We start from the raw sequence: 26,672 nt of genomic DNA on the forward strand, positions 1-26,672 counted from the left end.
AGAGCATACGGAACTCCGTGTATCTGTTCTCACAAGCGTTAAAAAAGCGCCGGCGCTGCTGTCAGTTGGCTGTCAAGTGTAAATTTTTGGTGTTAATCGTCAAGATTATTATTAGTTTCACCTTAAAAATGTCAACTTATGCTTACAAATTCCTGAAATATTCAAGCTATATTCAAATAATACGTCGTAATAGCAAATAAAGTATGGCCTTGCTGAGATGCGTACGTGGCATTACGACTCACAAGTGATTTTTAAGCGTTCATATGAACACAAATATTGGAAACGGTAAAAAAGCGCCAACGTCGGGTTTTAACGCAACGCTTTTTAAGCTGTCGTGCGAATGGGGCCTTAGCCCCCATTCGCACGACAGCTTTTTCAACGCGCGTTAAAAAAGCGCTTGAATCTGTCCAAGCTCTAAATTCGACTTAACGACCAAGGGTTAAAGTCGAAAATCCAACAACGCTTGATAAGAAGCGCCACCGCTATCGTGTGAATACATACATGGTTATCCATTTGTGTCATTCAAACGCTTTTTTAACGCGCGTTGAAAAAGCTGCCGTGCGAACGGGGCCTTATATTTATCACGCGACTGTCAATAGGTATAAAGCCCGCTCCACACTCGTGCGCCAATCGCTGCGCGAAGCCGCGATTCGCGCACGAGTGTAGAGCGGGCTTAAAAGCCGTAAGCCTTGGTGCAGCCAAAATATGAAAAATAACTCCTTCCCGCTATAACTTATAGCAGCGTTCTTAACGCACGCACGGCGACCACTTTGTAAGTAAACACACTATCGATGTGCGGTGCGGTAGTCTGTTACGCCTTTAAGACAAGGGCAATAAAGCAGTTTTCACTGTCGCCGCAATCAGAGGCCTTAGCCCTCATACACACGGGCGCTTTTACAACGCGCGTCAAAAAAGCGCTTGAATCTGTCCGCACTCTAAATTCGATTTAACGACCAAGGCTTAAAGTCGAAAATCCAACAACGCTTGATTAAAAGCGCCACCGCCGTCGTGTGAATAAATACACATGTATCTATTTGTGTCATTCCAACGCTTTTTTAACGCGCGTTGTAAAAGCGCCCGTGTGAATGCCTCTTATCGCTCTTGCATATTCAAGCAATAGGGAGGCAAATAGACGAACTGGCAAACGAAGCGGTTCGTAGTAGAACCACAGATGCGGCAACGGTGTGCGAGCGAGACAGCGCCATGCAGGGCTGTCTCGTTTGCTTACTGTCGGCAAATGCAAGTATACTAGTACCTAAGGGTGGTATTCTACCTTTCCAATTTCTTTGTCTAATGTCATTGCGTCTCACTCTCTCATTAAGCAAAATGTGAGACGCAATAGGTACACATTGGACAAAGATATTGGATAGATGGAATATAGTTTGTAGCTTTCTAATAGAGCCCGACGGCTAATCCTATTGTCTATTGTTAAGTAAAACAGCACGTGCTACTTACCTGCAAAAAAGGGTCTTAATTATTCTATTTGGCACCTGAGCGCGGGCTAGTCCAACGCTCAAAAAACCAGTGTAGGTGCGCTTTCCGATAACGCGCCTTTGTTTCGCATCTCGATGACACATTTTAGACTGGTTCTGTAGCGTTCGACTCGCCGGCACTCAGTGAGTGAGTGAGTGAGTGCCGGCGAGTTGAACGGACCACACATATCCTAACAAAATATTTATCCATTAGTTCATTTTGAATCTTATTGCAATTTCCATAGGAGTTGTAATTCAATTACCTGGGTAAAGTGAACGAACGATTTTTTATGCAGGTGGTTGTGGCACGTGGCATGAGCGATTTTACTTAACAATAGATAAAGGATTAACTGTCGGGGTCTATTAGAAAGCTACAAACTATACCATAATACCACACTTAGATCAATAACAATATTGACAACATTTAACGACTGGAATAGTAATTTACGATAACAATAAGCTTATTTTTTTATGACGCGGCCGCAGTGTTACTTTCAGTCGCTTGTTTGTACTGCTCGGCCCAGTGGTCTGGGGTTTTCTCAAATGCCTGAAACAAAAACAAAGACACTTACATGATAGAAAGGGACAAGCATAAAGTCAATAACTAGTGAATGGTACTCTAAACCCCTTGAGCATCACGGACACGATTCCGATATTCTGAAGCGTTGGCAATCAAAATTCAACTCCAAATTTAAACAAGGTCATAATTGGGCTTCGGGGCACAGCGTCCCAAAAGATTTCCAGCAACGGACGCTGTTATTCTGCCACCGCCGTATTTGTATCTAGCTGTAGTATCTATATGTATATATGTCTCTGTTAGTTCCACAGGATCAATGTCTACACGTGCGTTTCTTGCACAAAAAAACTGAAAATGATAAGTAAATATAGATGGTCAAGCAGATCTTGCCAGTAGAAAAAGGCGGCAAATTTGAAAAATGTAGGCGCGAAGGGATATCGTCTCATAGAAAATTTGAATTTCCCGCCTTTTTCTACTGACAACATTTGCTTGACCCAGTATAATAATTATCCTCCTATTAAGGCCCAAGGTCTTACCTATAGAACTTCTTCAGTTTGATGAAATTTAAATCATATTCAATTGGAACAGTCGCTTTTGCTTTGTTTTGTTCAATTTTCAAACAACACAAAATCAACTCTATTTCCTACACTATAGTTTCAAATATCAGCAGCAAATTTTCGATTTTTCATTTGTAATGGGCCTTAGGAAGATATAACATATTATATGTTACCTCTGCCATCTTCTGTAATAGGAACATTTTGGGCACTTCCTGGTGAGCTCTCTGACCCCATTCAAAGACGTTCCAGGCTAAATCGCCATCGCCAACCTGATAACATTTCAATTTAAAACAAAATTACCATTAATTATCAAAAAAAAGAAATCCCCTTAGATCAATCTGGTAAAATCCAGTAGTTACCATTTACATACATGAATTAGTGGTTGGTGGTATATCTTGATTTTTTAAAGGGGTCCAAATGTAATGATTGTTATGAAACACTTTTTTTTAGGGTTCCGTGCCCAAAGGGTAAAAACGGGACCCTATTACTAAGACTCCACTGTCCATCTGTCTGTCACCACACTAAAAAGTACGGAACCCTCGGTGGGCGAGTCAGAGTCGCACTTGTGGCTGTTAAAAAATAAATCTTCACGCAAAATAGGCGCAAGTCGTCGAGTTGCAGACAATCGCCCAAACTACAATACAATACAAATCATGTACCTTTGTGAATGACAAGTACAGTTGTCTAGTGAAGGTGGCAATGAAAGCCTTCCTGCCAGCAAAGTCGTTCTCCTCCAGCAGACCAGCCTCGCTCAGGAACTTCCACAGGTCGTCTGGAACAAAAGATTACATCAAGTGAAACAATTAAACTAATCACAAGTATTCTGAATTTTATAAACTTAAGTTTAAAAACAAAAATACATTTATAATTTATAGATATACAACTAGGCCATATAAAATTATTTTGAAAAATTGATTAAAGTATTTTTATTTTCTTTTTTGCTAGATGTAGTCTGCATCAGCTCTCTTACTATACCACTCATATTCCAGACACCATAATTTAAAAAAAAACTGCTGGGTGACATAAATATAATACTTAAATTTAAAAAAAACCCTACATTATATGCCAACAAAATCCATTTTACGCTAAAAATCCCTTACATTATTTTGGAAGAACTGATACTCTTGCATATACTCAAGAAATTGGGATGGATACCAAATGATGTTTCATATGATATGTATCTAGTTATAATTTATTTGTTTATCTAGTATTAACTAAATATTATAAATTCTCTCTTTCCTATTCTACTCCATACCTTCCTTAACGCTGCCGCCAGACATGAAAATATGCGTGAGCGAAGCCATCAGCATGGTCCTCAGTTCCGGCTCTGACACATTGGACGGGAGAGACTCGCACTCCTCTGTCAACACCACTATGTACTGCACCCCACTTTTACCTTTTATTGAGACCAACTTGTAACCATATACCTGAAAGTAAATGGATCAAATAAATACATACAATGCTTGCAATATCTTACATCATGAAGCGTACAAAATAACTTTGAATATAACTGTAAAAATTACAAAATGTTTTCAAAAATAGACTGTTTATTGCTGTAAAGTAAACACACCTTTTTAAGTAATTTTTCAGCAGCACTTATGACACTGGAGACATACTGCGATGGAGTCTGGCAAGCCGTAGCCAAATGCTTGGCGATATCAGCTTTTTTGATAGGGATTTTGCTTCCTTCCCGATGGAGGATATATCGAGCGCACTCCTTAACGGCGTTCTGCATGTTATGACCATGGTCCTCTTCGTCCGATCCGTCATCTAGCGAAGCTGATGAAGCATTATGTGTGGGCGGCAAAGACTTCTGATGTTTTCTTTTACTCATGTTTGCGAAACAAGTGTACAACGTTGTAGTAAATAAACTTCGGTAATAAACGATGTGAATTTCGTGTGAATTCCCACTTTAAACAAAAACGTCAATGTCAGAATTGATTGTCAGACTTGTAACCACAGACTAGCTAGAGAAGTAACTATAGTTGGTCAAGCAAATCTTGTCAGTAGAGAAAGGCGCGAAATCCAAATATTCTATGAGAAGATATCCCTTCGCGCCTACATTTTTCAAATTTGCTGCCTTTTTCTACTGACAAGATCTGCTTGACCAGCTATAGAATTGGTTAACCATTGCCTTCTTAATGTTAGTAGCCCTCTTTTTAATTTCAATTTCCAACTGTCAGGAGCATAAGAGAGTCTCCGGTTCTCGCACGGAAATTTGTTTTCTGTGGGTTCTCGACTCGAGAAATGTCACTCGGTTAATTGAATTATGTTTTGAAATTGTTTTCTTTTGTATTGGTTTTCAAATAGATTTAATTAATTTCGTACAATGCGGAATAAGTTGTAAATTGTGCAGTGCGTCAGCAAGTTCCTACACATTGATAATGAGTTCCGCAGAGATGAATCACATAAAAATAAATCGATATAATTTTCGTAAGAAAATCGTCATATAAAACCGGCGATCATTATTACTTTTGTTCATTAACAAAAACCAATTATTAAAATAGGGTCGATCGATAGAGTGCAATTTCAAAATCATCGAAATAAATTTATAGCCAATTATAATATGTCTTTTCGCAGTTTAGGAAAATTATTCAAAACAAAAAAAACTGATAAACAGGAAAGCAAAGAAATGTAAGTAAATAAGGTGATAAACATGCAACAAGTGTTGGACTTGGACTCCTCTCGCTACTGCGTCGGCGCGGGCGTGTCCTTGAAACCCTGGAACTTTAATTTCAGGACGAAAATAGTCCAAGTTCAGAATGTTATACATAATTTCGCTCATATTATTCGTTTTAACCCTTTATAGGGCACACTTTTATATTATACGGCAAAAAAATATCAAAATCAAATAACATCATTTTTTTGTTTTGTTTTCTTATGGCCGGTTCACATTATTCCAGTAGCATTCCAGTCCAGCTATCCAATCCAGTGCACTGGATCCAATGGAATGCACTGGAATGTACCCATTCCAGTGAGCATTCCAGTCCAGTGACTGGAGAGACCGTCAACTTTTCATTCCAGCTCACCCAATCCAGCGCCACTGGAATAGTGTAGACAGCCATTCCAGTTGCAATCCAGTGCTAGATTGAACGTTTAACAGTGAATACGAGATAGTTGTTTTGGAGACAGGTTCCAAATTTAATAATGAAATTGAATGAGGATCAAACTCTTCATTTTGTCTCTTTATACAGAGAACATGCATGTCTTTGGGATATCACGTCTGATTTTTATAAAAACCGCGATATGCTTTTATGTTTCTTTCGCTTATCCAATTTCTCATCCGAACCCGATTGCCTCATTTTAGTTCATCTACTAAATCACTTACTTCTTGTAACAGTAGTAAATGAGCAGTTTTTAAACAATTTTTGAGTTTCTTTCTAGAAATCATTGTCACCGATGTGTTACCAATCCAGCTACTCTTAAAAGACTGGAATAATGTAAACGATATGCTCCAGTCCAGCACTGGACTGGATTAGCCCGCTGGATCACTGGACTGGAATAATGTGAACCGGGCATTATGCGGAATTTCTAAGACAATAGGTGATGAGGCGGTTATTTCATTATAATAAGAAATAATATATATTTGCAGCTCATTGCCCGCAGAAGGCTTCCACAAGAGTATTCAGATGTTGCTGTCTTACTCGGGGCAACATCTCACCAAAGCTGGCTCGGAAACCAGGGAAGGTGCGGAATCAATGATACCTTGTTTTTGTTTCTTTTAAACTACTTAGATCAACATTTTTAGTGGGAAATCTAAAACCTTGCCGGCCTACGTACTGTTGACCTTATGTATATATTTGCTTGTTAACTTTTGAGGCTAATGCTAAACTGTTCAGCATTAGGGGAAATTATGTTAGTTTGCCATTGCACTGTCTAAGTTGTTTATGAATGGATCAAATGAATATTATTTATGCATGGTAATTTTATATTTGCAAGCCTTCTGAAGTAAGCTCCAAAAGCTGCGGGGCTTAGTCAATTTATGAAAGGATGTCCTCTAATATTTATTTATTTGCAGAGTTATTGGACAGCCCGTCCGGCTGTGGTCTTCACAGTGTGGCGGTGCTCCGCTGTCTGGGCCGAAGCCATGGCCTCGCGGGCTCAGACCCCTTTGAAGACCTAGAGATTGACAAGATTGTTGATGTTTTCATCGACCTATTGAACAGTAAGTTGTTACGATGCCTCAAATCATGTACATAAATCGCCAGTTAAATTGTGCCACTCCAGGGCTTTTAATCTCGTAAATGAACGAGCGGCTCTGAGATCTTGCGAACTCTTAAAAATTGAACTGACAAAAAAGTTGTTCATTTATAATTTACCTGTTTTTACCAATTATCTTACCTGCTCACCAAATTTGACGCGATACAATTGAGAATTTGTTCTGTAGAGGAGAACAGACAGATATAAAAATGCATTTTTGCCCAAGTTGAAATTGAGACCTTTTATTCTCGCTCGGCGAATTATATGTATTTGTTATACACTAATCAGCGTCATCATTAGTTCAGTAAAAAAAAAACAAATAATTATGTTTTGTCTTATTTTAGAGATACAAGCCATAGGCGCAGAAGAGTTGGATTCCCAAGCTAGTCCATTCGACGAACAGATGGCGCTAGCGTGCCTCGCCAAACTAGACGCTGTCGTGGCCACCAACCGCGGTCATTTGGCACTCAGCAAGGTAAACTCTTGTTATATATACGGTATCGGTATCGTTACATCGCTAGTCGTGTTGTTATCTGGCAAAGGAGTTAAAGAGAGTCATTAGTATACTGTCGCTTAGAAAATGTGATTATAAAGGCGTTTTCCATCCTACAGTTAACCTGGGCGGACTTTCTGCTGGCCGGCATGTGGGAGCACGTGCAGCAAGCGCTGGACCTGTCTAGCGACCAGTTTGCCAACATCGAACAACTTGTTCACCAACTGACTGCGGTTCCAGCTGTGAAGGCTGCTTTAGAACGAGCGCATGACAGTACTTAGGCGTTTGGTTGTTTCTGAACGAATTATGTTTTTTTTTATTAGAGCCGTAACAGACTATCGCACCGGTCCTTAGTGCGGTCAAAATATCTCTTTCTCGCTCTAACTTATAGCTGCGTCCTTAACGCACGTAAGGCGACCACCTTACACACTATCGATACGTGCGCCGCACCGCACAGAGGTCGCGGTGCGGTGCGGTGCGGTAGTCTGTTACGGCTTTGCGCATACACATCTGGATTCAGAGTTTTAATGTCTATTGCTCGTTCATTCAAAATTTCATTATTTAACACATTAAAAAACGCCACGCCTATCGTCATCGTGAACGATATCGGAATGCGCAAAGGTTGATAATGAACTGTACCCGCGCGCATCAGTTGATGTATTTGGCGGTCGAAGGAATACAATTTGATAAATTGTGTCAAACTATTTCTTCTGAATTTATTCATACATTCTCAAATGTGTTTGTTCTTAATCTGGTTGTATATGATTTTTCTAAAAATAAGTGCCTTTTAAGTTGCCCTTAATTTATAGTGATCTCATTAGCTTATTATCAAGTCCGAAAATTTAATTTTCTTTCAATGTTATGGTTGTTAGTATAAATTGTATAAAAGAAGTCAATTGTAATATGTAATCATTTCAACACCTGTTACTCATTTGTAATCACTTTTAAATAATCATGCATAATACATTTGAATTTCAAGACAAAATGATCAATATTTTACCCTACTTCTAAAAGCCACATGAGTCTATCCGCCGCCATACACTTGAAATTATATTAGGTAGGGTAATTCGCCAGTAACTGGCCACCGGCCAATAACTGGCCACCCTAAACTAAAAATAAATTATATTCACCTATAAACAGAATTCATTTTAGTATAAGGTTTCAATAACTGGCCAGTCTTCAATAACTAGCCACCTTATACTAAAATGAATTCTGTTTATAGGTGAATAGAAGTCATTTTTAGTTTAGGGTGGCCAGTTACTAACAGGTGGCCAGTTGCTGGCGAATTACCCTACCTATACTTTTTTTATTAGATTTCACTATATACGTAAAGTGAAGAATTTCCTGGACGTAACTAGTAATTGATCTGCAACATCGAGATTGCACAACGAAACTAGCACTTAGGCGTTTTTCAACTAGAGAATCTTTAAAATATTGCTCTGTTGTTCAAAACAAACGTAATTTTGTATGCATTTCTAGCCCCCTCCACACTCGGGCGCGAATCGCGGCACGAAGCCACGAATGCGAGTGTGGAGCGTGCTTTAGCTTTATCATGTTTTTAGGTTATTGTTATCTGACTTAAGTACCTAAATTTAACAAAATACCTGTGCCATGAAACCTAATTAAGGAATTGATTGTAACTGTTATCATTCTACTATAAGGTGTGACCTGTAATATAGTCAAATAATCAAATGACAGCTAAGCTATCACTGATTAGTAAAGCCAGCAGGACCAGTTAATATCTGATTACGCGCCATGTTGCGGAATTTCACTGGAACAATTTGTAGTCACAGTAAATTTACTGCCATCTATCGACACACGACTACAACTCAAAATGAAAACGTATTAAACTATCGAAAAAAATTATATAAATGGATAAATGATTTTATTATTTTTATATAATTTTGACCCATGTTCATTCACTGATACCTATGTGTTAAAATTGTTAAATATAAAACGGTCAACGCCATCTAGCCGAGCATAGGCCAAAGGTGTGTGCGCCATCTATCCGAGAATGACTTTTTCTTGATTTCCGAGGCACGTTTTTTTCTTAGACTTTATTCATCTTATACGGAGTTACATATGTCTTTGTTGGTAGTGACTCTGTCTGAAGATTATAAACATAGCAAAGCTTAAATGTCATGTGGGGACTATAATATTTTACAAACTGGAAGGGTACGATTGATAGATGTCAATTCAATACAATTTGGCGACGGCATTTTGAGGTAATAAATTGTATGGAGATGACATCTATCAGCGTACCCTTCCAGAAAACAATTATAGGTCGATTTGTGTAAGATTGTTTCATAACTTTTATATTTATTTCACTACTTACTAATATTTTATTTCGTAACATAATTCGCCAATACTGGTCGAAGTTTGACAGCGGTTCAGGGTCGAATCATGCTATCCCTTTCTAATATATGGCACTATCCCTTTCGGATATTTAGGGTTGTCAAAAATCAAGTGATTATCTTATCTGTGGTCGTGCACGCAAAAGGAAGTCAAGTGGTGCCAACCCTAATAATTGCTCGGAGCAATGCTGAGCCGAGCGGAGCCGAGTTTGACCGAAATCAGGAGTTTCGCACCCCTGATATTATCATGAATTATGACAGAGATTAGAATTGACCAATTAGAAGTCAAGATAAGCGGCGCCATCTGTTGAAAAGTTTAATCATTACCTTTAAATATTTGCTGTTGAAATTTATTCCTTAAAATGGATAACTTTGTGATAAGCCCTTTAGAACGCCAAGTTATAAACGCATAATATAATTATGACGTATTGTAACATTAACTTATTATTATAAAACAGATATGTCTGGAATTATAAGAGAAATTGAAAAATTCACCGCTTCGGGCAAGACTCGAACTTGCGACCATTCGAGACCCCGGGCCGAATTCTCTTAACCAACCGTAGCTTACCAGAAGCGTGCAAATTCCATTCGTTCCTTTTTGTTTCCACGCCTAAGGGAGGCGAGTAGCGACATCTACCGTTATAATAATTATTTGTATTTTGTATTTTTCAACACGACGAAGTCTAATACTACTATAATAGTACTACATACTACTTTAGTCAGCTATTTAAGATGCTATGGAATAATCCAGCCAGAAATGAAGGTTTCTGACGAACAGACAGAATAGCAAAACTATAAGAGTTACTTGTTTACCTTTTGTCGTTTTTGGCGCTTGAGAAACGCCTTTCCATCAACGTATTTTGACGTCTTTGGTGTTCAAAGGCTGCGTAGTAGAAGTGTGATGTATTGTTTATACTACCTTTTGAGACTTGTTCAAAATTATTGTACTTAGTACTTTGAGAGAGAATTTTATTGTAAAACTGTTAATGCGGTTATTCCATTGACGTATATCTCAGGACTGGCCTTACGGGAAATAATAATGGTGCATGAATGGGGCCAGTACAGCGGTGTGACATCGCTACAACGCGATTAACTCGAATTCTTAAGTGACATCGGTGAACTATATAGCACTATTCTTAGTGCCCGTAAGACCCGTCCTGAGATATAAGTCAATGGGTTATTCTTGAATACCTAACTGTCTTTGTGATGAAAATAAATTATTTATATTTACATTTGTCTTTAGTCAAAGCTTAAATAAAATAATTATAGATGGTCAAGCAAATCTTGTCAGTAGAAAAAGGCGCGAAATTCAAATTTTCTATGGGGCGATATCCTTTCGCGCCTACATTTTTCAAATTTGCCGCCTTTTTCTACTGACAAGATCTGCTTGACCCAGTATAGTACCCCGGCCTTACCAGACTATGCTTAATTTTAAAAGAACTAAAAGTTATTACTTTATGGGATAGACCGAAGCGAATCGGTTCACAGGGAAAATGGGGTCAAACTAGAAAATCTGTGGTTATATAAAATATTGCCTATGACTGGCATCGCAGGGTACGAGGAGAGACGGGACCATATTATCCGAAGGCCCCATCGCACGAGCGAATTCGTCCGCACGCTAAATTCGATTTAACCACCAAGGCTTAAAGTCGAATATTCAATAACACTTGATAAAAAGCGCCACCGCCGCTGTGTGAATACGTTCACATGTATCAATTTGTGTCATTCAAACGCTTTATTTAATGCGCGTTGTAATAGCGCTCGTGTGTATGAGGCCTAAGGGCGCAGTTATAAGTAAGAGCGAGAAAGAAATATGCTGACCGGACCAAAGTTGTCGTCTGGTACGCCCGTCTGTTAAAGTTACAGCTTTAATATGACAGGTATCTTCTGTGGTTCAACAATATTATTAATCTGTGGTTCAAAAAAAGTTACTATGTCTATGGTTCTAACCAAAAAAAGCCATAAAAAAGCAAACAAAGAAAGCCGGTTATTCAGTTGATTTTTTTTTTACTTCTGCTCAAGTTCTGGATAAAAAGTAAGTGTAAAGAATTTAGAGATATTTAATGCGGCTGTTAAATATTTGTAGTAGTAGTAGTAAACACTTTATTGCACAAAACAAGTACATAACACAGAGAGAAACAAAGGCGAACTTATCCCGTTAAGGGATCTCTTCCAGCTAACCTTTAAGTAACTGAGAGATACATATGAAATGGTAGTCAAACTAAGATAAAATGTACATGACGGCGAGACTTAAAAGAAGTAAGATTTGTTGTATTATTGATGGAGTAGATTTGATTTTAACACCGGTTGGTTCGCTGGCATGGCTCGAAATTTCTTTAAATTAGGTTAGTTTAGTGTTCCGTGTTCCAAACTTCAGTTATTATAGGTAGCCATCTTAAAACTTTCAGAATAAGCTAGATTTGATTTGGCGCATCGCCTATTGCCTTATATTTATAATAAAACTAGTAGTAAGTACTTAAAAGATACCTACATGCTTTTGTAGTTTCAATAATGTTTGTAAACTATCTAATTTCTTTATTAGGTACATAAACTTTAAGGTTCTATATGTATGTAAGTATGTTTAGAACCAACCGGTATACACGTAGCATATCTACTAAGCCGGCATACCAATAGGCATAAATATAGACAGTGTGCCCACTGTGCCCAGCCCAAACCATAGATTACCCGCCACTAGATCCCGCATCAAAAAACTAGCGAGACGTCGTCGACTTGCCAAGTCTCCGCTACCGTCGCAAAGGTTTCGTATTCGTAGGTGCTAGCTCTCATAATAACTTCTTAGCTCTCATAGTAACTAAGCCCAGCATGGCTAATTGCATTCCGCATCGCATCTTTTTGTAGGTCTGGTAGGGTCATTGCGCTAGTTTCCGTCCAGCTCTAGTTTTCGTCCACATGAAAAGAGCGTTCATTCATACCTAATTCAGCGTAATTCTTATTACCTACTCCCTTAAATGCCGGCACTTGTAACCCCTCTGTTATTGCTATTGCGGGTTTCCATGGGCGACGGTAATAGCTTACAATCAGGCGACGTTCTATATCATAAAAATAGGCTGATCTAAATTGATCTAATTTAATCTAATACTTAATCCCGTTTCCAATAAGTGATGACGTTTGAGCGTGAGTCAGCAAATTCAGCATTTATCTAGCTAGATATACCTACTGTATCTAGTGATAATCTAGGATCTTTTTATCACTCACTAATATAAACCCATGTGGTCGGCCTTGGGCGTCAGTCGACCGTTTCTCTCGCGCCGGCCGGTTCTCTAACCTAACTCTGTAAGTTATTTTTGGTTCAAGTATTTTGCACAATAAGTACAAGTATTTCTGCTCGAATACCTATTTTTGCTAACTTTTGTGTGCAAAGATTTAGTGTTGACACGTTTTATGGCATTTACTGTGGTTTAGAAGTAATTGTTTTGCTAGATTAACGTGATATCGTAGTTTTGTACCGTTATAGACTCGTTGTTGTGGTGAGACATTGGTGTGTGCAAATCAAATCGAAGCTAAGAGTATTTTATAGGCATACCACTAATCTCACAGGCAGTTGGAAAGTAGTTATAAGATAAACCTGTAATATTAGGTAAATGCCGATTATAGGTAGGGTACTTGTAAGTAGGTACATGTAGGTAGGTACATTCTAATTTTCCCAACAACAGTGCATTTACGATGAATACAGTACCATACCGATGTTGGATAAGCTTTATTGAATGTAGTTACTAGTGCATACAAACTTAATATACATAACTAGAAAAAAAAAACATAAGTAATTAAATAACTAACCTACAAAACTTAAACTTTACGATGTTTATATTTCATTTTTTAATGTTTTTCCAAGATGTTAAAGACTTCTGCGGTTAGCTACCTACATGGTAATTTGTACCGATAAAAGGCATTCACAACATTTTTTTACTAGCCTACTTTGGTGTCCCACTTCTAAACAATGGCCTCCCCTCGTTTGCTCCACTAGACCCTGTCATCGGCATTTTCCCACCATTTGGTTTGGGGTAGAATGCGTCCAAGTCGTCCCGCCATCTCCTTTTCGGTTTGCCTGAACTCCGGCCTGCACCGTGTTCCAAGGGTCCCACTCAGTAACCATTTTGGCCCACCAATTTATTTGTAGATATTAATGACGCAAAAATAAGAATTTAGGTAGGTTGTTTTGATTTCATGAGTGGTCTGATATGATAAACCTTATCGTCTTAAACTGTTCGTCATGCTCAAATTGCAAGTCACTTTTCTGTATTTAGGCAAATACGGCATCCTATCCAGAGCATGGCACGACACGCTCTTGGCCGGTTTTCAATTTAGATTAGATAGGGCAAGAGGGGCAGATAGGCACAAGGGGCAGTTTTGAACACTAATTCCTTAACTAAAAACTTATGATCACCTGCTGCAACAGTAGGCCAATCAAATTAGATCCAATTTAAAATAAGCGTTTTGAGGAATTAATTCTCAACAAGCTGGAAATCGTCTTAATACCTTCATTTGGTTCTAAATGCGTGTAATCCGAGTTTGCTCCATCCCAGGAGGTATGCATAAATTTTGGGAGTCTTGGGAGATAAATTTTTCCTTGGATTCAATTTATGCTTGTCAGGTTGTTCTACTCTGATCATAACTTTATCTTCCAGAGCCAAAATGCCTCAAACCGAGTTCTACTACTTCCCCGTCAAGGCACTGGGCGAGTCCGTCCGCCTGCTGCTCGCGTACGGCGGCGAGGACTGGAAGGACAACAGGGTCAGCTCTGACGACTGGCCCAACTTCAAGCCCAGTAAGTTTCACTAAGCTTTGGATGCCTCAGACTGAGTAGGTATTACTTCCCCGTCAAGGCTCTGGGCGAGTCCGTCCGCCTGCTGCTCAGGACTGGAAGGACAACAGGGTCACCCCTGAGGACTGGCCCAACTTCAAGCCCAGTAAGTTTCACTAAGCTTTGGATGCCTCAGACTGAGTAGGTATTACTTCCCCGTCAAGGCTCTGGGCGAGTCCGTCCGCCTGCTGCTCAGGACTGGAAGGACAACAGGGTCACCCCTGAGGACTGGCCCAACTTCAAGCCCAGTAAGTTTCACTAAGCTTTCGATGCCTCAGACTGACTAGGTACTACTTCCCCGTCAAGGCTGCTCGCGTACGGCGGCGAGGACTGGAAGGACAACAGGGTCAGCTCTGACGACTGGCCCAACTTCAAGCCCAGTAAGTTTCACTAAGCTTTGGATGCCTCAGACTGAGTAGGTATTACTTCCCCGTCAAGGCTCTGGGCGAGTCCGTCCGCCTGCTGCTCAGGACTGGAAGGACAACAGGGTCACCCCTGAGGACTGGCCCAACTTCAAGCCCAGTAAGTTTCACCTAAGCTTTCGATGCCTCAGACTGACTAGGTACTACTTCCCCGTCAAGGCTGCTCGCGTACGGCGGCGAGGACTGGAAGGACAACAGGGTCAGCTCTGACGACTGGCCCAACTTCAAGCCCAGTAAGTTCCACTAAGCTTTCGATGCCTCAGACTGAGTAGGTACTACTTCCGAGCGAGTCCGTCCGCCTGCTGCTCGCGTACGGCGGCGAGGACTGGAAGGACAACAGGGTCACCCTTGAGGACTGGCGCAACTTCAAGCCCAGTAAGTTCCTACCCTAAGCAGGCCTAAGGAACTTTCCGCGCGACTTCCGATGGATATCATTGATAACCAACGCACCACGCACCGCATACGAATAACAGTTAAAGGTTGTTTTAAATGATTCACGGTTAGTTTCACTCGATTTTATCAACACCCACCCGCTATCTTCACGTGACAAGATGCATGTAACTGCGTCAAAATATCGAGAGCTCGAAAATAATACAAAAGGTAATCACGGTAAATATCCGGGTCGATATAAGTACAGTTAAAGGTTCCATTTTCAAACTTATTAAATATTCCTAGCTTTTACTTCATTGAAGATTCCTCTAGACTCTCTAGAGTCTAGAGTAATCTCGGGAAAACCCCAACTGGTCTCGCTCATTCCAGAAATAATAAAGAATGTTTTTTGTATTGAAATTCATGTATATAAAGTGACCCGTTTTCATTAACGTTACTGGGTCACTCTTTAAATCCTGGTTTTATGGCATAAACATGCATTTTTGTGGTAGTTAGGTATAAGCCCTTTCCACAATAAGCCATCTACCAAGCATGATAGTATATAACGTGGTACAATGGTCCTTCTAGCAACCTGACTATAAACTATGATTCACCATTCACTCCACTTAATTTCAACCGGTTCGGTGCGTTGTCCGTGAGACAGACGTCCATGGAATTATATCAGTTTTAATAAGTGACTTTAGGTAACATTATTACGGTTTCCTCCGACCATAATGAATCGTCACAGTATAAAATATGAATGATCATTCATAATAAATTGATAATGGGGCATAATGAAAAATATTGTGTTGAGATAACAACACTGACGAGGGGCAATATACGATAAAACGTATTTACTATATAGTAATACTCGTATTTATCGCACGGTTGTTATGCGTGATAACAGGGGGCTTATTTGATATGGAAGAAACAGCTGTGAATTTAGTAACCAAGCGCTAGTATTGTCATCCGTCACCCCAAAGAGAAATAAGAAGAAATGTAAAATCTAAGTGAAAATAACAACAAGAATCGATTCACCCACCAAAGGATGACGCACGCTAGACCGGGCGGTGCCCGGGCCGAGGCGTCCGAAATGTCATTTTCTATGACGACTGATCGGTGATCACGTGGTGCTTTCCATAGAAAACGAAGCGCCGCAAGCTACGGCCCGGCCCCGGCCCGGTCTAGCGTGACTCAAACCTTAAAGTAGCCATATGAAAACCAAGTCACGCCCCCCTATCTTATCTCGTCTAGGTACCTATATGTTCTAGAAACTTTTTCTAACTAGAATGTGATAATTGTGAAGTACCTCTTAGGTACCTAAGTACAATATTTACGATAGTGATAAATAGTGATAATGATATCACGTTGCGTGAATTGTGAAATCACAATTCACGGATGTTATTGCAAATAACGTGCAAGTCATTGTTTGAGTACTTACCTCGAACCAGTGCTTATGACAACTTTGCACCATCGTGTGTTCTACAAGAAAAACAGGAAATTGCAAAAACGGTAGCCTTTCAGTTTTTTAGATGTCTAGGTACAAAGATGATAGGTACATGGTATCCTTTTGATCTCGTGACGTAAAATACTTACTACATCTTCTGAATCTGGTTAAAACTCATTAAAAGTAGTTAATTATTAATTATCTACAGGGTGGCCCAAAAATACGTTGACAACGGTTTTTCTAATTATTTTATTAAGTACTTATGTAACTAGTACTTACAAAGTAAGTTAAAAATTAAAACTAGTCTCTTTATGCAACAAAAATTAATTGACTTCATAATAGCCTCCTTTCGATTTCATACACAAACGCAAACGTTTGTTAAAATTTTCAACGAAATGTCCCGGCCCTCCAAGGATATTTTGTCCCATTCTTTGATAAGTGTTGCTTTTAGACCGTTTACACTTTTGTGTTTAGTAGCACATGCCCTTGTCTCTAAGATTGACCACAAAATACAATCCATTGGATTTAGATCAGGCGAGTAGGGTGGCCACCCTTTTGAACTTATGAATCTGGGAAAATTTGCAGTAGATAATATATTTATAACCGATTACAAATTTTTCACACCACGTTGATTTGAAGCTTAGTCATTGAGATGATGATTGATGAGATCTTTTTGTGTTTTCCACATGGTACAATTTCCGAATCTTCTCATAATTTTTTATGGGACTCGAAATTCTTCATTTCCAACATGAAAGTTTCTTGTGAAATTTTCCTGTAACTTCCGATACCTATTCACACTTTTTCGAAACTTTTGGCAACTTGCACATCTGTAAGTACTTAGTTCGCAGCGTCCTTTGACAACGGTTCCCATTCATTTTTATTCTACTATTACAATAGTACCAATTGTGTCAATTGAATGATGTACATATATTCAAAATTAACTGATCATTCGTAAGTAGACCTAGTTCCAACGGCATGAGGTATATTTTCCAATAGTCAGTGTTCTGAGTAGGCGTTGGCGGTGGATTTGCAAGTCATGCTGACTCTTAGATCTCAAGGTCGGATAACACAAAAACATGTCGGATGAATTCTCAATTGCTCGTTGATACGGCGGCGTCAGGGAATTATTGTGCAATGATTGCGACATAACTCTCTCTCTCCAAACCCCGGCCCGCGATGCGTTCCAATCCGGCCCGCCGACACCCAAAGCGAGTGCCCACTTTCCGGCCCGCGGGAGCCAGGCTCTAGGGGTTCAGCATTCGTTGAGAGTGGAACTGTAGGGCTACCGCCAATACCGAAAATCGTCAATTGCGGGCATTTTTCTCTGTCACTCTAATTACGCCTTCATTGGAGTAAAAGAGTAAGATCCACGACCAGTCTGGCCTAGTGGGTAGTGACCCTGCCTGTGAAGCCGGTGGTCCTGGGTTCGAATCCCAGTAAGGGCATTTATTTGTGTGATGACACAGATATTTGTTCCTGAGTCATGGTTGTTTTCTATGTATTTAAGTACATATTTATATATTATATATATCGTTGTCTGAGTACCCACAACACAAGCCTTCTTGAGCTTACTGTGGGACTTAGTCAATCTGTGTAAGAATGTCCTATAATATTTATTTATTTATTATTTATTTATTTATTTATTTATCCCCGCAATTTGCGAATTTCGGTTTTCGCGGTAGCCCCTCTGTTCCTAACAGCAGACACCGTCCCCCGGCGCAAAAACCGACGGTAGCCCGCGCGAAAGTTTCTGAGGCGCAATATGGCCCTCAGCTAAAAAAGTTTGGAGACCCCTGGATTAGACTATATGTAAGGTGGTGGTACTAGTGTTCGACATGCTAATGCCCAATAGATGACACCCTGCTGTCACCTCTATTAACAATGACTTAAGTTTCAAGATGACATGTACTTATTGGGACCGCGTCGAGGACCAGTACGACCACCTAGTACCACTGTCTAAGCGAGCGTAAAATTATCTTATACCTTTAAACAAGCAATAGGGATGTTTCCTGTACTTAAAATAAATTATTTCAATTCGTGCACGAAATAAAGCACCAGATAATTATTAGAAAAACATAGATAGCAACAATTTTTAAACACAATTTGTATTTAATAAATCGGATTGAAATATAAAAAGTAGGTGAGTTTACCGTGACGTCACTACATTTGTTTTTATATAAATTCCATATTAGCAAATCGTTTTGACAGTTCTAAAAAAGAAGCTGATTTGACTAGTAGGAATGTAGCCTATTCTTGTATTATGTACCTATTGTCCCGTTAATAAATAAAGGCTACAAATATAATGACCACCAAAAAATACTTTGGTACCCTAAATAAAAAAATCATGCTTACCAAAAAAAATTACTGAACACCAAAAAAATAAGGCCTAAAAATACAAAAGTACCACCACTTTAATTACGACTGCACTTCAAATTGTATTCAAATACCAAATATATTGAATGATCACCAAAAATCATTAATGATCACCAAATCTTGAAGACCAACTTAATGCGATATTTTCACCTAAATAAACCACTATGATTACCAAAAAATTTATACATATTACCAAATAAAGTAAACTGATGCCAAAATTACTAGCCCCTCCCGCTCAACCCCCCGTAGCCCGCACCGCATACCTACCTAACCTAATCTACTTTTCTAGTAGCATTTCGTTATGCTACTAGAAAAGTAAGTTAAACTGCTATCAGTTAAGTGGGTTAGGTTAGGTTAGGTTAGCACTGCGACCCTTACAGAAACGAAATGGTACTAGAAAAGTAGGTTAGGTTAAGTTTCAACTGCTACCCATACAGATACGAAACGCTACTAGAAAAGTGGGTTAGGTTAGGTTTGAACTGCGACCCTTACAGAAAAGAAATGCTACTAGAAAAGTGGGTTAGGTTAGGTTTGAACTGCGACCCATACAGAAACGAAATGCTACTAGAAAAGTGGGTTAGGTTAGGTTTGAACTGCGACCCTTGCAGAAAAGAAATGCTACTAGAAAAGTGGGTTAGGTTAGGTTTGAACTGCGACCCTTACAGAAACAAAATGCTACTAGAAAAGTGGGTTAGATTAGGTTAGAACTGCGACTGTTACAGAAATAAAATGCTACTCGAAAAAGGTGACGAAGTGGATTAATTAATTTAATAGGATAACGATATATTAAATGATTGCACATTTTTAATTAAAATGTGGTTACAATTTTAGGATAGCAAGATTTAAAAATTTGGTTATCATTTTACATTAAAATGGAGTTCTAATTTTGGTGGTCATTTACTATTTTTGGGTTTACAATGATTATTTTGGTGTCATTTTCTTTAATAGGATAGCAAGATGTAAAAATTTGGTTATCATTTCACATTAAAATGGGGATTGAAATTTGGTAATCATTGACTATTTTTGGGTTAATAATGATTATTTTGGTGTCATTGCCTTTAAAAGGATATTAAAATGTAATAAAATTGGTAATCATTTCACATTAAAATGGTGTTATAATTTTGGTGATCATTCATGATTTTAGGGTGGTAAAATAGATTTTTTTGGTATTAAATTTTAATAAATCTGGTGATCAGTTAAATAGCAGCCATAAATAAATATATTCTCTTTTTTATTCTTGTATAAGTATTAAGTATATATTTATTTATATATTTCGGGGATCACGGAAACGGCTCTAACGATTTCGATGAAATTTGCTATATGGGGGTTTTCGAAGGCGAAAAATCGATCTAGCTGGGTCCTATATCTGGGAAAACGCGCATATTTGAGTTTTTATATGTTTTCCAAGCAAAGCAGATATTGTTACCATAATAATATATAACTAATCAAATACCTCACATAGTGTTTTATAAAAATATGTGGTACTATCTACCCTATGGCTATGGGTATTTTATTCTTTAGGTATTATTTTAGAAGTTTAGGGAATTTCCTCCCGCAGAGGAATCAAGGAATGAACTCCCTGAGAGTTTTCTCGAGGGACTTAGGGCCACCCCACATCTAGCGTCCCTCGAGCGTCGGCGTCTACAACTCTATGGCCGCTGCTCGACGCAACGTCGACGCAACTGCGCAGCGACGTCATTTTCCATGGCGCTGACCAGACGCCGACGCTCGAGGGACGCTAGATGTGGGGTGGCCCTTACAGTATTGGGTTCTTCAAAAAAGGAGTGTACAGGTTTGTGGAGGGTCGGCAACGCGTATGTAGCGCCCCTAGAGTTGTAGACGTCCATATGCTACGGTGACCGCTTACCATTAAGTGGGTCGTATGCTTGTATGCCACCAACATGGTATAAAAAATCTCTAAAAATGGCGCTCAATAAAACTATTAAATGTATTGAATGACTGACACATGCATTTTTTCAGTTACGTCTACATTGAAAATATAAATGATTAAAAATAAAAACGTATTTCGTTCTTCGATCATAAACGCGTTACTGGCCTGAATTAGCTATAAATCGTTTGTCTTTAACTCTTTATCTGCCATTTTAACTTATGTAGTTACCTATTTGTAAGAAAGGGATAAAACATAATACTCAATCAGGCCTGTAAAGTTTTATGAATGTATATTTATGTTTCAGAAACCCCATTCGGCCAGATGCCAGTGATGGTGGTTGACGGCAAGCAGTACGCTCAAAGCATCCCCCTGTCCCGCTACCTGGGCCGCAAGCACGGCCTGGCCGGCTCCAACATCGAGGAGGACTTGCTTATTGATCAAAACGTGGAGTTCCTCAACGACATCAGATCCAGTAAGTTTACGGATTGACAAGTGTCTTGCTCTACAGACAGCTCTAGTTGCACCAATCACAATTGTAGGTCTGATCAACATCAATCGGCAGAGCCTTAACCCTTGAGCTGTTAATAGACTTATGCATTCACCCGAGCAGAACAGCTAAGCAGATTCGGCGAATTGTAGTGTAGTAAATGAAGCAAGTTGTTGTATGGAGACCCATGCATTAATTTCTCAGTCGATGAAATTTAGCTTGGTTATTGTGTAGTATGAGCCGAGACTAACATATAAATATCCAAAAAAAAAAACACTCCTAAGTTAAGTAAAAACACAAATCTGATTATATATTGAACCGAGTAATTCCTCAGTCCAAAATTATTTTACAAAATAAGTTATTTGTATCAGTATGTGATACTAGAAAAAAATCTAAAAGTTTTGTCAAACATGACAATATTTTTTTATGAGAATTCCTTTCTTTGACGCTCATTTTCATCGGAAAATTGCTCTGTCATTTTTTTCTTCTTATATGATCTTAGAATATAATTTGGCGCAGTCGGTAAAAAAATCCAAAAAAAAAATGCGTACCCAAATGTATGTATTATAGAACTATTAAAAACTGAGAGTGGAATTTTTTAGATTTTCATTTTGTAGGTATAAAACGGCAATTAAATGGCATTCCAGTGTAAAAATTAGACTGAGCAATTTACCGGTCCAAGACACGCCAAAAAATTATGTTTTATTAATACTGGTATTTCTGCTGGGGTATTTTTTTTGATATTTCATATATTGTTGCAATACGTTACATGAATATGTCTGGTGAAGAAAGTTTGAACGGAGCATTTTTCCGTAAAAAGATATTAACTATTTAAGACTTTAGGTATTTACTTTAATTCTATTATTATTATTCTTTGGAAATTTATACAATACTTTTTATTTATTGATACTTTATCATACTGTAAAGTTTTTTCTGGCTGAGGAATTACTGCGGGGTCCACTACCTTTATTTACTACACTATTGTTCGATGAACGCCAGTGAAGTGAACAAGTGATTGTTATCAAGTTCATCAGCACCTTTGAAACGCCACGTTATTTGTAGTCAGAATCACGAGGACTATCGATTTAAAAAAAGAAAAAAATGCGTCCAAAAAAATTTCAGTTTTGAGATGCATTTTCACATAAATTTTGTATGAACCGTCGCAAAACTGGCACCCAAAATTTGTATAAAAAACTGGGGACACTTTTTTTCTTTGTCTCATTGAATTGTACTCGTGTTTCTGAGTCTAAATAACCCAACAGTTGATGGTATTTGGAAAAACAGTAAATGGTACCATTTTTTCTGAAAACCCCCTAATGTTAAACTTTCTTCCAACAGAGTCCGCGCAAGTCCAATACGAGCCTGACGCGGCCCTGAAGGCCAAGAAGCACGAGGACTTCTCCAAGAACTTGTACCCTGGCATGCTGGCCAAGCTCGACCAGATCCTCAAGGAGAACAAAGGGCACCTCGCGCTGGGCAAGGTCAGTACCCAGGGGCGTATTTACCCTAGGGCCATCCGGGCCATGGCCCGGGGCGCCAACCTCCAGGGGCGGCATATGCCAACCCCCAGGGGCGGCATGCCGGATTGCATTTTGTTTTTCTTCCTTGACTTCTGGGGCGGCAAAACGTATTGGCCCGGGGCGCCAAATTTCAAAATACGCCCCTGTCAGTACCTACTTTATTATTTATTTAATAAAATACAGAGGTATTCTTAAAATATAGTCGGGGCTAAGACTCAACAATGAGTTTGACTGAGGGGTCATCAGTGTCTAGTTGTGTAACTTAATAACTTATTAGTAGGTACTTAACCGAGGATCACGGAACGCACGCTTCGTTTGAGCATTTTCACATTGTCCGATCCAATGTCGGAACATCCGATTATTTTTCCAAGCTTACCTGCAATACAAGTCTTAGTGTACCGTGCAACTAATGTGGCCAAGACGGACTTCCCTTATGTAGACTTATAAGGAAGGCCGTCTAAAAGCTTTTTTCTCGCTTTTAACTCTTACGTTTGTACAACAAAAAACTATTGGGCTTTTAGAGTTAGACCAAGAAAAGCCTGTAACGATTTTGACAGCATACGCATTGCAAGTGTTATTTATACGTCATAATTTCGTAAAAGTTTGACGTTTAAAATAACACTTGCACTACGTGTGCTATCAAAATCATTGCAGACTTTTCTTATACTTACAGAAAGTCGGTAGAGTAGGAGTGAAGCTCTTCTTTTGTGACTGTGTCTGAACGACGTACAGTCAGCTGCAGAGAGGCCACCCCCCTTGCATAGAATATTGTTTGCAGGGGGGGTCACCGCTCTCTGCAGCGTCGTATTTGTACGTCTGCCCCACATTGATCTTATGTTTATTTGTGTGCGGTACATTGTTCCATTATACTTATTTATACTCTATTGCAGCTGACCTGGGGTGACTTCGTGTTTGCGGGCATGTACGCGTACCTTAAGATGATGCTGCAGGCCTCCGACCTTGACGAGCGCTTCCCCGCCTTCAAGAAACTCGAGCAGACCGTCTACTCCCTCCCCAAGGTCAAGGCCTACGCTGACGCCGCGCCCAAGACCGACTGTTAAAGCGATCGGAACATCAGTACAATGTACCATCACGCTCCGCGATTGTGGCGCCATTTAGGGTCCTAGCTAAATTGGTTGTTCAATACTTTCGCAATAGAATTTCTAATTTAGCAAGTACCCTAAATGGCATAACAATCCCGTGTGGTGGCTGTACATAAATGCTGACATAATACTTAATGGCGACCAGATATGTTTTTATTTTTTTTATCACGACACCTGAAAGCACAAGGTATAAAAAATGAGATCATCGAGTAAATAACGGTGCTCTAAAAATTATCACGTGATAAACATAAGATATATTTATTACCCTCGAATTTCTATCAAGAGGAAAAAGAAGCGGAAGTATTATCAAGTTTGTTGAAGTAAATTTGAATAACGCCTGGACTGATCCGAATTTGTGGTTCAGCCTTCTAGTATTAGTCTTGCATTTGAAGAGCACTTTGTTAAGTTATATGTAGTATTATATTTTAAGGATATGTTATTTGCGTAGTCTGAGAAGTAGCAATGTTATCTTTTTAAGTGAAATAAAGCTGAATATTTTTACTAGTCTATTTTATTTAGAAGTATGTATGCCAAATATTTAATCAAGATTATATTCAATCTAAGAGATACCTACACTAAAATAAACCTTATTTTTTCACGTGTTCGCTTTAAGCACAAACAATTTTATCATTCATGAGTCATGAGTCGTCATGTGTACGGACCATTCCAAATAGGTGATAAGTCGTACGATAGGTATTGTCAACCGACATTGAATTTAAAGCCTAAGGAATAAAGTCTGTTTTTGTTTAAATTTATCGTTCATTGCCCAAGGTCATGATGAGAATGAGTAAAGGTTTTTAAATAAAGCATTGGGGTCACGCGAAATCAATATTAAGGCATTTTAACATATTGATTAATGTATAACACCCGGTACCGCGACTTATCACAAGTGAAAATTTGTAGGTAGTCAGCAGCAGAAGTTGCTAAGCGGGCCAGGTGCACAGAATAAATAATAGTACTAGGTACAGAAGACTCACTCTTTAACAAAACGCGTCTACTGTTACGATCAGCACAGATATGGCCGCTAGGTGGCGACAGCGCCACGCGCGGCTTATGGCTTTCCCCAAAATGGGGGGCGGAACGGATGTACTTTTAGCTACCTGTATCAAAGCGACGAAATTGCGGAGTGAGCCACGCCTGCCAGGTGTTCAAAATGATCTTGACGCGACTTTATTGTTAAGAAAATAAGAGCGTGTCAAGGTTATTTTGAACACCCCGCCCGCTTAGCAACTTCTGCTGTTGACTGTACGCCATCAGATATAGATAGCCAGCACAAATAAATGTACACGCCTCTAAAGTCAAGACAACATGTTCAGACGTTTGTATCACATTCACCGAGATATGAAATTGGTAAAAGGTAAGAATGAAATACACAATAATTTCTAAAAATATATTTCATTGTTATTATATTAAATCTATAATACATTAATTTAAATAATATAGTCGTCATCAGTACAAAAGTACACTCGCATCCATTTTATTCGTGGCTTTGGGGAATAAATACTACCCTTTAGGAGTGGGGTACGATATAATTGTTAGAATCCAATAAAATAAATATTAATTAAGGAACAAATAGTAAATTTTATGATTAACGCCTAACTAAATCAATTAAATGCACAAATTTTTAATATTAGTAATGATAAACACATGCGCCACACGGTCATAGCGCTACGTCGTAGGGTCGTAGCCGATAACATGGATTTCCCGGTATGTAGCGAAAATGCTTCGTAGAGGCCAAACGACAACGTGTCGTGATTATCGCTGAACGGGTTAACCAATAGCGATATCGAAAATTAAACGCAAGCATGTGTTTTTCTACACGAAATAGCATAGTAATTCGATCACTTTATACATAATTATAATTACAATGACCTATAACACTTTAAACTCTCGTGTTTTGTACGAATATGTACGAATAGTCTCCGTGACCACAGCTGGTGCAACTCAGCTGAAACGTCGGAATTTAAGGTAAAAACAATGAAATTATATCGCGATAGACCCGTTTGTGTAATTAAATATGTGTACAATGACCTAATTTCATTGCTCTTGAGTTGAGTTGTATGTCTGGCACTTGACTTGGCCTCAGTTTCTAAACAATTTTGCATGTTTTGATTTTCCATACATTTTCAATATGGCTCAGAACTTGTGGTAATGATTAATGAGTTTTGGTTGTCACTTGACGAAACTTGGCACTGTTAGTAGTAGATTTTTTTTATAGCATAATTAAAATAAGGCACAAAATAATATTAACTTACATCATCGACTCGATAGATCTTATCGGATAATATTAAAAAATAAACAATACTTAACACAATTTTTAACTTAAATGTGTTTAAAGTTCCAAACAATCTAACATAATATAATGTATAAATTATTAAATTAATAACGAACACTTTTATGGAAAGTCTGCGCATTATATTGTAGTCTTTATTGGTCGTTCCTAGTAATCAGTAATAATACCAAGTATTTATTTATTATTTATTTATTTATTTAACACTTTAAATCTATAAATACCAAGTATTGTATAGACCGACTATAAGGGATCATTTTAAGGGTGTATGGAGACTGGAATCCAATGAGGTAGATGCACAATACATTACCATTCACTTCTCAGTCGAGTAATAATTAACTTCGATACATACAAG

The 26,672-nt window shown here is 38.7% G+C and overlaps 3 protein-coding genes across 8 annotated transcripts; 2 read left to right on the plus strand and 1 right to left on the minus strand.

Moving 5' to 3' along the window:
- Positions 1-1,156: 1,156 nt before the first annotated feature.
- LOC134797309 (non-structural maintenance of chromosomes element 3 homolog) lies at positions 1,157-4,451 on the minus strand. 2 transcript variants are annotated; one of them, XR_010145071.1, is made up of 6 exons: positions 4,117-4,451; positions 3,802-3,973; positions 3,206-3,318; positions 2,720-2,815; positions 1,868-2,019; positions 1,157-1,248 (listed from the first exon to the last, which is right to left on the minus strand). XR_010145071.1 is itself a non-coding variant. In XM_063769534.1 (5 exons), exons 1-5 carry the CDS (start codon positions 4,378-4,380, stop codon positions 1,942-1,944), a joined length of 723 nt encoding a protein of 240 aa, XP_063625604.1. In that variant the 5' UTR covers positions 4,381-4,451; the 3' UTR covers positions 1,330-1,941. The 2 variants fall into 2 exon arrangements, 1 of the variants encoding a protein (XP_063625604.1); XM_063769534.1 differs by lacking the exon at positions 1,157-1,248 and having other exon boundaries at positions 1,330-2,019.
- A 331-nt stretch (positions 4,452-4,782) lies between these two features.
- On the plus strand, positions 4,783-10,823 carry LOC134797807 (glutathione S-transferase 2-like). Of its 2 annotated transcripts, none has more exons than XM_063770170.1 (5): positions 4,783-5,180; positions 6,139-6,233; positions 6,565-6,711; positions 7,091-7,221; positions 7,359-10,823. In XM_063770170.1, the coding sequence occupies exons 1-5, from the start codon at positions 5,113-5,115 to the stop codon at positions 7,518-7,520; spliced, it is 603 nt and encodes a 200-aa protein (XP_063626240.1). In that variant the 5' UTR covers positions 4,783-5,112; the 3' UTR covers positions 7,521-10,823. The 2 variants fall into 2 exon arrangements, with proteins under 2 accessions (XP_063626240.1, XP_063626241.1); XM_063770171.1 differs by having other exon boundaries at positions 6,153-6,233.
- A 1,992-nt stretch (positions 10,824-12,815) lies between these two features.
- On the plus strand, positions 12,816-24,528 carry LOC134797817 (glutathione S-transferase 2-like). 4 transcript variants are annotated; one of them, XM_063770185.1, is made up of 6 exons: positions 12,816-12,887; positions 14,242-14,350; positions 14,909-14,937; positions 21,222-21,389; positions 22,743-22,885; positions 23,815-24,528. In XM_063770185.1, exons 2-6 carry the CDS (start codon positions 14,247-14,249, stop codon positions 23,983-23,985), a joined length of 615 nt encoding a protein of 204 aa, XP_063626255.1. In that variant the 5' UTR covers positions 12,816-12,887; positions 14,242-14,246; the 3' UTR covers positions 23,986-24,528. The 4 variants fall into 4 exon arrangements, with proteins under 4 accessions (XP_063626255.1, XP_063626253.1, XP_063626257.1 ...); XM_063770183.1 differs by lacking the exon at positions 14,909-14,937 and having other exon boundaries at positions 14,242-14,379; XM_063770187.1 differs by lacking the exons at positions 12,816-12,887; positions 14,242-14,350; positions 14,909-14,937 and adding an exon at positions 15,003-15,070.
- Positions 24,529-26,672: the final 2,144 nt, after the last annotated feature.

The sequence above is a fragment of the Cydia splendana genome, chromosome 15 (genome assembly GCF_910591565.1).
Source record: "Cydia splendana chromosome 15, ilCydSple1.2, whole genome shotgun sequence".
Lineage (NCBI taxonomy): Eukaryota > Metazoa > Arthropoda > Insecta > Lepidoptera > Tortricidae > Cydia > Cydia splendana.